General features: G+C 35.7%; 2 protein-coding genes across 2 annotated transcripts; both read right to left on the reverse strand.

Moving 5' to 3' along the window:
- Positions 1–1,018: 1,018 nt before the first annotated feature.
- Positions 1,019–2,309, reverse strand: LOC121757949. The gene is made up of 2 exons (XM_042153394.1): positions 1,991–2,309; positions 1,019–1,596 (listed from the first exon to the last, which is right to left on the reverse strand). The coding sequence occupies exons 1-2, from the start codon at positions 2,290–2,292 to the stop codon at positions 1,224–1,226; spliced, it is 675 nt and encodes a 224-aa protein (XP_042009328.1). The 5' UTR covers positions 2,293–2,309; the 3' UTR covers positions 1,019–1,223.
- Positions 2,310–10,500: 8,191 nt separating this feature from the next.
- LOC121757861 lies at positions 10,501–11,193 on the reverse strand. Its single transcript, XM_042153330.1, has one exon. The coding sequence runs from the start codon at positions 11,191–11,193 to the stop codon at positions 10,501–10,503; it is 693 nt and encodes a 230-aa protein (XP_042009264.1).
- Positions 11,194–12,189: the final 996 nt, after the last annotated feature.

The raw sequence follows: 12,189 nt of genomic DNA on the forward strand, positions 1-12,189 counted from the left end.
CGCAAAATCTACTATCAAGACTATGGAAAGTGGATGTTAGAAAGTATTTTGAAAAAACATAGGTAAGTACGCTGTAAAGAGTTGGGTAAATAATTCTTGATTGCGCTACCACGAAGAAGACGCGAAAGAACTCATTGGATTAGGTACACGTACTACTGTTTTTTGGAGGCAATTTTCTGTTTCTGAGGAAATTTATTGAAGACAAATCAACATTATTGTTTTGATAAACTGGATTATGTGTTCGTCTTTTTCCTACAATCATATCTCATGAGAACGACTAGAAACGTGTGGAATTGTAATATGAGCATACTCGTTTTCAGACTATAATTAAGGTGGAAGATGGTTTTAGTTAAAAGCTTAATGCTTCACGGAAGCGAATGAACTTACTTTTCTTAGTTTGTTTCTATTCTATTTTATAATTATATATTGAATATATAATTTGGTAAGAATGAAGTAACTCAGATGATAAGTTATTTTTCTTTTATTTAATAATATAGAAGCTCGAGTCAAAGATTAAAATCATTATCTATGAATTATTTTGCTGATTTAAAAAAAATATAAACTGTAATCTTTTAGTCAATTTTCATTAAAAACATTTTGAATGAAACTAAAGCATACTCTCTCCGGTCCCTATTAATTGTTAAAATTCGCCATTTTTGTCAGGTATCCATTAACTGTCTCATTGCAATAGATCAGACCTCATATTCCACTAACTCGTTCCACTTAAAATAATTAAGTAAGACACACATTCGGCTAATGTTTTCCTTTCATTTTTTTGACAAAGTCAAACAAATTATTGAAAATCCACACTGGTAAAAAATGAGATAATAAATGGGGACTGGATTAACTAAAATATAAACTCAATGCAAGACACCATCTAAGTCCTTTCGTAGTTCAGTCGTATTCTTTTTTTGGGTCATCCCACTATAGTTGAATCTTTTTTTTTTTGGCATAAAACAAGACATCTCAACTCTCTTACTTTATTTTCTCTCTATCCGAATCATAAGAGTAGCCCCCCTCGCGTTTAAAGTACGTTTATAATAATATTCTTCTAAAATTACAAACTTTATCTATTTTTAAATTTTTTACTGAATTTGTAATTTGCACAGTTGCACATATACATAAACATCATGAAAAGTAAAACTCATAAGTAGAAGGTACAGAAGAGGATCCTGCTTATTTGACATAGCATTACATATGCATATTGTAATTAATTAATTGGCTTATGTAGCTTTGTAATCTGCCCACAGAGTGTCGACTGACTTTCCAAGCAACTCCTGAAAGAAACTTGGGCTGTAACCATCTCTCATCTTCTTGTTCAGCTCCGCAACAAATGTGCCGCTCTTCAGCCCGTCGCAGTAATCTAGGAACCTTGCCGTCACGTCGGACCGTTCATCCCAACGGTCGCCCCCACCCTTCCCCACCCAGTGTGCCGGTGCATAATTTGCCTTGAGCCTCACGAAATCTGCTATCCCTTGAATCAGACCGTCCGGCACTGATTGGCCGTTCCCGTTCCACTGCCACACGTGTGCCATCTCGTGGTATAGTACGCCCGTGATCTCCCTTTTCACGTCGCCCGAAACATCATTGATGTACCTGCATATCATGGTCCGCATTTGTAATTTTGTTAGAGCGTTTACTGTTGAAAACTGATTAATTTACTGTTATTATTACAATATATCGAATTTTTGAAGGATTATATGATCATACTATATATACACCAACTCAAATTAGTGTCAGTTGTTGCAAAATACTATTATTAGATTAAGGGATAATAATAATTTAAACCATAAAATTTGATCAGGTCAATTTCATAAGATTTAGAAATGCAATAAAATCAAAAAATTCAAATTTTTCTCAATTGTCAGACAGTGTACAAAATGGTGTCGTTTGGTGAAATAATGTTGGTTTATAAAAATAAAAAAGTAAAAAGATGTACTTGTACTTATTTCAATGAAACGACGTTGTTTTGAGGGGTGCACGGACGTACCTTGCACTAACATGGATTTCGTTGTTGGAGGCATAAGCAACTCCATCCATGTCGTCGTCAATGAACAAGCCCACTCTGTCTACGGGTTTCCGATCGGCAGGGTTAGTCTGCTGGAAGAGATCCCATATGAAATTGGTCGCTGCTTCTAGTGTTTGACGGCTATAATCCGCGCCGATGTCGGTGTTGAACTTGGCGCCACCGGGAGTGTTCTCGGCGTTGTTCGTCACGCTGTATTCCACCGCAGAGCCGCCTCCGATGGCCGAAAGGACTACGAGCGTCGTGATCATCGCTAAGCAGCCCATTTTCGAGATTGTTAAAACGCTTCTGTTTTTTGTTATTAAATGCAGTGCGTTTGAATGGTTTTTATAAGGTGGAGGAAACCCAGTCGTTGACGCATAGTCAACGTTGAATAGTCATATAGTAGTATACGTTCAATTAAGTATGCGTAAATGGCAAAAAAAATTATGAAGTTTGATCGAATTCTGCTCTATCTCGCAACTTTTGAAAATGACTAATTATATCATAACTTTGACATTGTGTATGCTTTTGGTAAACAAAAACTATCATGTGGATACGATATTCGGCTAATTAAACAACATCATTTAATAAATTTAGTTAATTGTGTCGTTAATTTTAACATACGTGTGTATTACATTGATAAACTCAGATGCGTAGCATTATGAAATTTTTTATTATAAGATGATTTTAAAAAATATTAAAATTATGATATAATTGATCATTTTCAAAAGTTATTGGATTGATCAGAATTTGACCAAAGTTTATGGAACACGGATTGCCCTTTTGTTATTGTGTGAAGAGTTCAATGCGAATGGATATAATAGTATTAATTAGTCAAGTCATGTATTAGTATTTGTCAATGCCTTAGTCATGAAGTCATTTGTTGATGCCAGAATTTATCCCACAATAGTTTGAGACATTTTTAACATATACTAGGAGCTAGTTCGCTAGTGATTCCACGGAGAAGACGCGCAGTGTGAAATTAAGGTAAACGACGAACTACTGTTTATTGGTTGAAATTTTCAATTTTGTAGAAATTTAATGAAGACAAATTAAATTACATTAACATTTTTAATCTTCAATTAATAATTCGAAGGTTTCCAATCATTTAAAAGAAGTATCTATGAATTATTTTTTATATTTTCAAATAATACAATTATCTTTCAATAAACTTCATCGAAATTTTTTGAATGACACTGAAAATATAATCTAATATATCTAGACATTAATTGAGCTAAAGAATTATTTTTAATTCTTAAATTGCAAAATCATTACTTATGATGTTAAATTAAAAACATTTATACATTTATATTTACTTTTTGATATCATACTTAAAAATATTTTTGCAATATTTATGTGAAAAACATAAACCAGTATGTGAAACAGCCATAAAACCAGTAATATACAAATATTGCATGAAAAAGCAAGAAAAAGTTAAATATGTGAGAGAAAAATTGTTGGGGTCTATGGTCCGCTAGGACCAAGTTGGCCCGTCACTGCTCAATTATATCATAATTTTAATTTTTTTTAATTATTCATTAATGAAATTTTATACTCTTTTGAAACTGTTTTATTATTTTGCATGTGCCTATAATCTCTCTCGATATATACAGTATACTGTTGGGTTGTTGGCTTGTTGCTCTTTTGATTTGGGGAAAACAACTCATAGCGTTTAGTGGATTTTACAAAATTATGGAGACTGGATGATTTACTAATTTATTTAGGTATGATTGGAATAACTTATGAGAGTTTCTATATTTACACGTACAGACGTACTAATTTACTCCCTCCGTCCCCGATTAAGTGTCACTATTTTCCATTTCGGTTTGTCCCTCAATAATTGTCACATTTCATTTTTACCATAAATGGTAAGTAGGTCTCACATTCCACTAACCCATTTCACTCACATTTTATTATAAAATCAATATAAAAAAGAGGGTCTCACATTCCACTAACTTTTTCAACCCAATTTTCTATATATTTCTTAAAACTTGTGTCCGGTCAAAGAGTGACAATTACTCGGGGACGGAAGGAGTATTAATTAGTTAATAAGTTTAATTTAGAGGTAACTTTTTTTTGTCCGTGAACTTTTTCAAGGTATCAATTTTGGTCCGTAATATTTGAAAATATCTTCTGATGTCCATTAACTTCGATGTAATATCATTTGATATATTTTTTCACTTTTTGGACGAAAATAGCTTAAGCCCGTGAAGGGCATTTCAGTCTATTTACTCTCTCTTCTTCATTAAAATATTTTATTTATATCTCTAATTATTATTTCCCCTCTCTTCCTTCTTTTTTCTCTCTTCATTCCCATTTTTTTGTTCTCTTCTTCTACATTTTCTCCTCATCTCTTCATTTGAAGTAACGATATAAATAGAAATGAATGAATGTATAACTAATTTAAAATGGCCCTCTAAGATGCCTGAAATGTTTTTCAAGGATCTGAGCGTATTTTCGTCCAAAAAAGTTTGAAATAGTAAAAAGTAGCTCAAACAATATTACATCAAAGTTAATGGACCTTAGAAGATAATTTCAAATGTTACGCACCAAAATTGATACCTGACAAAGTTTGCAGACAAAAAAGTATTCCCACTATAATTTATAATAAATTCATATTAATAATAGTAATTATTAATTACATTTATACTTTTAAAAAGTACTTCATAATAATTATCTTATTAAGTTATTAACTGATAACATAATAATAAAATTATTACCATTACAACTATTACAAGTTAAGGACTGGTAATCCTGAAAAATTATAATTACACTGCTTATAATTACATTTTATAATTTTAAAAATACTTCACAATTATCTTATTTACACATATTTTACAATCTCGTAGTACTTTATTTTCTTTCTATCTCTCTAGTTTCTTTTTTCCTACTTCATTTTCTATCCACTTAACTTATTTAATATATAATTCTTAGATCTCGTACCTAAAAGAAATGTCGCTACTATTAGGGGATTAACGGAGTAATTATTACTCCATCCGTTCCGCAGTAGTCGAATCGTTTTCCATTTTAGTGCATTTTGAAGTAGTTGAGTCCATATTTAGAAATAATTAGGAATTTTAATAGTAACATATTAGTATCCTAATTAAAATATCTTGCTTCACCATAATAGTACTATTTATAGTGACTCTATTGTTTGGTTTACAAAATAAATTAATTACAAATCCGTGTTATTTCGTTTGCCCATATAGGCCCACACTCTTTTCCATATTTTTCATAGGGTACTTGAACCAACTAAAGAGGTGAGTTTATTTATCCGCATAAAAAATTAAAGAAAAATAATTTAGTTTGATTACCCAATTATTTGCAAAACAACGTGAAAAATCATCTTCTCTCCATAGATTCACACATTCTTTTTTTCGAAAATTTTCTCAACTAAAATTACAAATAAAAACAATTACGGTAAATCACAATCTTAAACCAGAACATATTAAAAAACTATACCATTCACGCGCTTGATTAGTAATATCTTATAATTATACCTCCACCACCACCACCTCCCACTCCATAAATTAAGAAAATGTATTCTTCTATTCTTAAAGAGATGGCGAATCTTCAAACCCTGAGCAAATACTTCATCCTTTATGAAAAATAACATCATTTTGTTATTTTAGATGCCACACAAAATAGTTCCACTTGAAAAATAGCTAGAAAGTTTCGCTTTCATATTATTTTACTTAATTTTTCTCTCATCTCTCTTACTTTATGCATTTTTTCCCTTCTCTTTTACTTTATCAATTTCTTAATAAAACCCATGTCGTCCATATATGAGACTATTTTTATGGATAGATAGAGTAAATGCTAAGCTTGGGACCTCAATTTCCATCGGGATTCATCAGGTAGAAAGATTCGAAATCATTGGAACCACAACCCTCCTAAATTTGGCTCTCGTATACATCAAATTTTCTTCAAACAGTTTAAAATTCGTTTATATCAACTCCCACATGGTTAAAATCCATCTTGTCCTCAAGGTGGAAACCACGAAGCAACGATGACAGTTGAAAGCAACAACTTTGGTGAGGCTTCTCCTCCTGGATCAAACGCAAACCAATTAGGCGAACGTCTCCCATCATCTTCATCAAAAATCAACAAAGGAGACCCAATTTTGTCGGTAAAATTCCTTGCCAAATCGACAAGTTTGCCCACGCCTCCCAAAATGCTCAAACATGACATGTCATTACGCGGAGGGATCAACCTTGCATCTGTGTCGAGCGATGTTGATCGATGATTCATACTTGGAACATCACCGACATTCAAATCCACATAGACACAAGCAATTACGGGCAAATCGGTGTAAGCACCTATCCTTTCTTGCCCCAACAATATCCAACAACATTTTTGGATGACACTTGAACAACATTGAGTGAGGCGATTACCTTCTTCACTTCATCAGTGGAATCGTCCTTCTCTACATCGTCTAACAATGCCTCTTCCTCCTTCTCTTTACTCATATCGGGGCTGCGCGGTGGGTAGATTTCCGCAAAAGATGAAACTTGTTGGTCTTCGAGTTTGCCATCTCTACCTTCCCTAGATCCCCGATTCTCACTAGGCAAGCCACGATCCATGAGTTTCTTTGCTACTGTCTCTAATATGGAGTTCTCTGAATCACAATGCTCCTACTCGCCCGTACCACGATCATAAACGTAGTCGAAAACTCTGGCTTCCATACATGAATATGCAATTTTCTCATCTAAACTCGAGGAATCAGAAGCTTCATATCCTTCTTGTTCCCTCAATCCAACACTAACTTGGTAATATGGTTCACACCGACTCCCAAGTGAACAAAGACCATGAGTAGCTTTCTTCTTCGTCGCTGGACTTGGCATTGAGCACTCAATATACCTATTATGAGAGAGAGACGACCTTCTCCCCCAACATAGATCATCACTTCCAAATCTCTCAAAAGATATGTCGTCTGCCGGGTATCCCTGCTGCGTGCGCAATCCAGACGGGTCCCAACAGGTAGGCGAGCGCGAAGGCTGGTACGGGGTCTGATTGGTCACACGCCCGGATTGACCGTACAGGTCTCGCGGTGGGAGGCTTAAGCGCGGGGGCTGGTCGGCGGTGTGGTGGGGCTGTTGGCAGGCAGGCTGGCCTCGCACCTCCTCTTGATGGTGAGGACGGTCCCAGCACGTCTCCGCGCGTCGAGACCGGAGATCAAAGGCTGGGTAACTGTGGTCCTGCTGCTGCGTCGGTGGGTCCCAGCACGTTGGGAGATGCGGCTACGTTGCGTGAATCGAGTGGCGATCGAACCCTAATTGGATTCGTTGATCTCCGCGATCAAATAGGTGGTCCCTCTCGGGGTAGCAGCCGCGGTGTCGAGGTCGTGCATCCTGCACGCGATCGCGGTACCCTATGGGCTGGTATCCCGTCCGTGGGCGACGATCATGTGGATCCCAACGACGTGAGATGTAGGGTGGTTTTGGCTCGGGCTGAATGGGTGGACAAAGGTTGCGCGACTGCGCAGATTGGTGTGGGTTGGGGTATTGTTTCCGATGAAGGTTTTCCACGCGCCGATCTACCGCGTCCATACGGGATTCCATCATGTCCAATAGGCGATCAAATTTTGCAATAATAGAGTGCATCTGGTGCGGGGGCTGATATTGGTGGTGAATAGGCATAATTAATTGCGGAAAGAATGAAGTTGGAGTGGAGGGGTTTGGGAATTTCTTGTTGTTCGGTGGTTTTTTTTTTTGATTGGTGAGTTTATGGATGAAAGAAAATGGAGGGTTGATGAGATTTGTGGTGTCGGACAGAGGTGGATGATAAGGGGTGAGGGTGGTTCCCTTACCGGCGGCGGTGAAGCTAGGCAGCGGCTAGTTGCTGTGCGCGGGTGGATTCCCTTCGGGCAGCAATTAGGAGGGTTTCTTGTTGGGCAATTAATTGAGCCAAAGTTGTATTTTCATAGATTGATAGATTGAATATTATGGAAGACTCTATACATATTTATAATATGTGTGGATAAAAAAAGATATGTTAAATTCCTATAATATCTAAATAAAATAATAATAATAGAATACTCGTATTACATAAGCATGCCAATTATTGGGCGTGACTTCATCAATGATGAGGCCTCTGTCGACAGATTTTCGATCGGCGGGGAGGTTAGTCTGGTGAAAGATATCCCATATGAAATGTGTGGCCTCAACTAGTATTTCATGGCTGCGCACCGTGCCGACGTTGGTGTTGAACCTGACGCCGCCGGGAGTATTCTCGGCTTTGTTCGTCACGCTATATTCCACGGCGGAGCCACCTCCGATGGCCGAAAGGTTACGAGCGTCGTGACCAGATTCAGAGCTAAGTTGCCCATTTTCGAGTGTTAATTGATTGTGAAATGAAATGCGTTTGTAGTGTTTATATATAAGGAACGGCGTTGTTGACGTCGTCAACGTTGAATAGTCTGCCAAGTGATTGATATGTACGTGTAATGATACATGTGATGAGCGGACTTCCAATAGATTTTAAGTATTAAGTCAAGTCATGTGTCGATGCCCACCACATGCAATAATTTAATACCCTTTCTCCAAAATAAATATGCTGTGGTGCGACTTGCATGTATTTTAAAATTTTGATAATTGAGTACACTATTAGATCCGGCTCAAATGAGATGTTTGAGAGGACAATAAGAGAGAGAAACTAGAAGAGATAAAATGTATTGTTAGTTTTTGATAAAATAAAGAGGAATACGTTATTTTAGATGGGACTAGCTAGGGACGGACTTAGTATAGGCCAAGTCGTTACTCCAGCATAGGCTTGACCGGTGCCATCCTTCCAAATTCACATATAGTGTGTTTTTTACATAGTAGAGCAAAAGAAAGGAGAAAGAGAGGGAAGAATACGAGTGTATAGTGTGTGTTGTGCGTGCAGTGTTTGAAAGTGTCTAAATTTATAACTATTTGGAATTCAAATTGTGGAATTGGGAGAATTGGAACTTTAATTCAATTTCAAAATATTTTGTGGTACCAAACAATGGATTTGAAATTAAAGGCTCCAATTCCAATTCTGCAGGCCCAATTCCACGGCACCGAACATAACGTTAATCTTTTGCTTTTCTAGGAGGCTTCCATTTACGTTCCTAAGATAACACAAATGTCATTTTAAGATAGTTTTGCTTCATACGGGGAATACAATACGGAAGTCGTTTTAAAAATGTTTTAGTTATGCATAATACTGCATAAACTAAAACAATATGACTACCGCGTTATCTAGAAATGATCTTTATATATTTGGTTATTTAGTCATGCATTACGAATTAGTTATATTTTTACCAGTACCTATATAATGGTTTGTTATTATTACTTCACATTGTAAATAAAAAAAATTTCTTATATAGGATTATAATTTACTAAATTCAAAAAACATAAAAAAAATCTCATATTCAGGATTCAAACCCAATTTTAATTTATTCATTTTTTTAGTACAGAATTCAAGAATATTATACATTTGATAAAGTGGTAAAAAAGATGACTCGTATAAATTCATCATAAGCAGTGGCAGAAAGAATTAAGAACACGGGGTATGATTATACTCCAAAATTATGAATAGTCTAGTGGTAAAATGTTCACTTGTCGTAATGTAAGAACCAAGTTTGAATCCTCCCGAACGTGTTTTTTTTGCTATTCTTTCTTGTATTCTTGTATCTTTGTTATACTCCCTCCGTTCCACAATAGAAGTCACATTTGGTGTCGACACGAGTTTTAAGAAATGTAAATAATAATGAGTTGGAAAAATTAGTGGAATATGTAATCCACTTTTTATATTGATTTTATAATAGAATGTGAGTTAGTGGAATGTAAACCTACTTACCATTTATGGTAAAAGTGAGGTGTGACTCTTATTGTGGGACAGACTAAAACGGCAAAATGTGACTCTTATTGTGGGACAGAGGGAGTATTTTGTTAATTGTTTTACTTTTATTACGTATGATTGAATATAATTATTTATTATTATTTATGGTTTCTAAGTTTTGTATTATTAAAAATATTAATTTATTATTTATTCTCTTATTCGTTGTTACACATAAAAAGAATGATTGGATATAATCTTTATTTATGATTTCTAACTATGCTCATATTCGAGATTATATTGGAATAAAAACTCTTTCTAAGCTAAAATAAATTTTCTTTTATATATACACGTTAAAGAATCTCCATTTTAAATAGTAAAGAGACTTCAAATAATAACTAAAAAATCAATATACAATTAAATGACTGATTGGAAAAATAACTTGAGATAACAAGAAAAAAAGATCGATTAAATTTTATATCTCCAAGTCGATTTAATTAATTATCACACCCCCAATCTAAAATTCCTGGATCAGCTAGCCACAGAACATAAGAAACTCATATGCTCCATGACTCCATCTTATTTATATAAACCCAAATATTGCAATATTTTAGGACACGACCAATATGATAAGTATGTTACTTTATCCAAAACAACGCCAAAAAAAATGCAAAACACCTAACAATTCTTCACTTTGCATATTTAGCCTTATACTCGTTCCAAACCTGATCCAAAGGCTTCCCCAACATCTCAAGAAAATACTCATCCTTATAAACCTCCCTCATCTTATTATTCAAATCCACCGTAAACCCTTCCCTCAAACCATCACAATACTCCAAAAACCTAGCCGTCACGCCGTATCCCTCGTCCCACCGGCCCCCCTCCCCGGGCTTCGTATACCCCTCGGAAACAAAGTACTTCGACTTCATCACCACATAATCCGCAATCCCCTCGGTCAATCCCCCCGGTGCCGTGCCCCGCCCCGACCACTGGAAAATGTGGGTGGTTTCGTGGTACATGAGCGCCGTGAAGTCGAACCTGGCGTCGCCGAAGCTCATGATGCCGTTGTCGTTCACGTAGATGTTGTCCCCGCCCGTCTCCGCCAGCGTGTCGTCGTCGAGGCGCTTGACGACGACGTTTAGGACGGGGACGTCTTTCCTGTCGGCGGGGGTGTTTTGGCGGAAGAGCTTCCAGATGAATTGGTTGATGGATTGCTCGGTGGCGATGGTGAAGGCGACGCCGATTTCGCGGTCGAAGCGGATGCCGCCCGGGGTAGTGGTGGAGTTGTTTGTGACGATGATTTTGGTGGCTAGGGTTTGTTGTAGTAGAATTGATGCATAGAGGAGAAATGAAGATAGTAAAAATTGGAGGGTTTTGGCCATGGTTGATGGTTGGGGGTTTGGACTTGGAAATGTTTTGTGCATGTGTAAATATATATTGTTGGATTAATTGTTACCCTTTTGATTTGGGGGGAGTAGCATTTAATGGATTTTGCAAAATTTTCGAGATTGGATGATTTACTAATCAATTTAGGTATGATATATTTTAAGTAATATATTACGTGGTTTTCCATATATATTTTGGTGATTTTGTTCGGATTATTAATTTAAAGCAAAGTTTTGTGCTATAATGAAGATCTTGTGTCGGGAATTTTATCAGCGAGCTTAATTCCGGTTTGTCACGATTCCGATTTGGAATTATACATAATTTCCTTATATAACTCTGTAGTCAAAATAATTTAATTTGAATACCGTCTATTGGCAATCGGCAACCTTGCCATCTAATAACGCATGCAATTGTTAATTAATTCCTGGATATGGTTTTAGAGAGGAACATTAATGGAAAATATTTTGTTATATATATTTATTAATTAATGCATATATTGTTCATGTTATTTGTGTTTATAGGGGGTATATTTTTAGTTGGGTCCAATTCTATACAACACTTTTTGTCACACACAGGTGTCCAATATTTTATAATTGGATATAACAAAAGGTCAAAAACACAAGAAATTTAAAAATAGATCTTAAGTGCTTTTTATGTAAGTTGTCCGTTTCTTTTGGGATTAGTTGCATTTTTGAAATTTTAAAAGGATCAAATGATTATTTTTATGATTAAATAAACAGATATTTAAAAGTTGCATCACATGGACTCGATCGAACTCAAAATTTTAGACTCGTGAATACTTCAAATATGAATTAGTGTTTAAATTTTCCTCTTAAAATTTTCAATCATATCTAGTAATTGAAAATTTCCCTTTTTTGTGGTACAATTGATTAGGGGTGGGTCGATACGAGATATCGTATCGAAAACGTTGTATCGTATATCGTATCGAAAATATCGATATGAAAGAATTTCATATCGTTATCGTATCGAAA

Source organism: Salvia splendens, chromosome 12 (assembly GCF_004379255.2).
Source record: "Salvia splendens isolate huo1 chromosome 12, SspV2, whole genome shotgun sequence".
NCBI classification, from domain to species: domain Eukaryota; kingdom Viridiplantae; phylum Streptophyta; class Magnoliopsida; order Lamiales; family Lamiaceae; genus Salvia; species Salvia splendens.

What these genes read in the sequence shown, in the direction of transcription:
- LOC121757949 (XM_042153394.1), bottom strand. Translation starts at nt 2,292, where the DNA reads ATGGGCTGCTTAGCGATGATCACGACGCTCGTAGTCCTTTCGGCCATC. An exon ending in GAAATCCATGTTAGTGCAAG is followed by an intron (nt 1,597 to 1,990) that starts GTACGTCCGTGC and finishes CATGATATGCAG; the next exon opens with GTACATCAATGATGTTTCGG.
- LOC121757861 (XM_042153330.1), bottom strand. Translation starts at nt 11,193, where the DNA reads ATGGCCAAAACCCTCCAATTTTTACTATCTTCATTTCTCCTCTATGCA.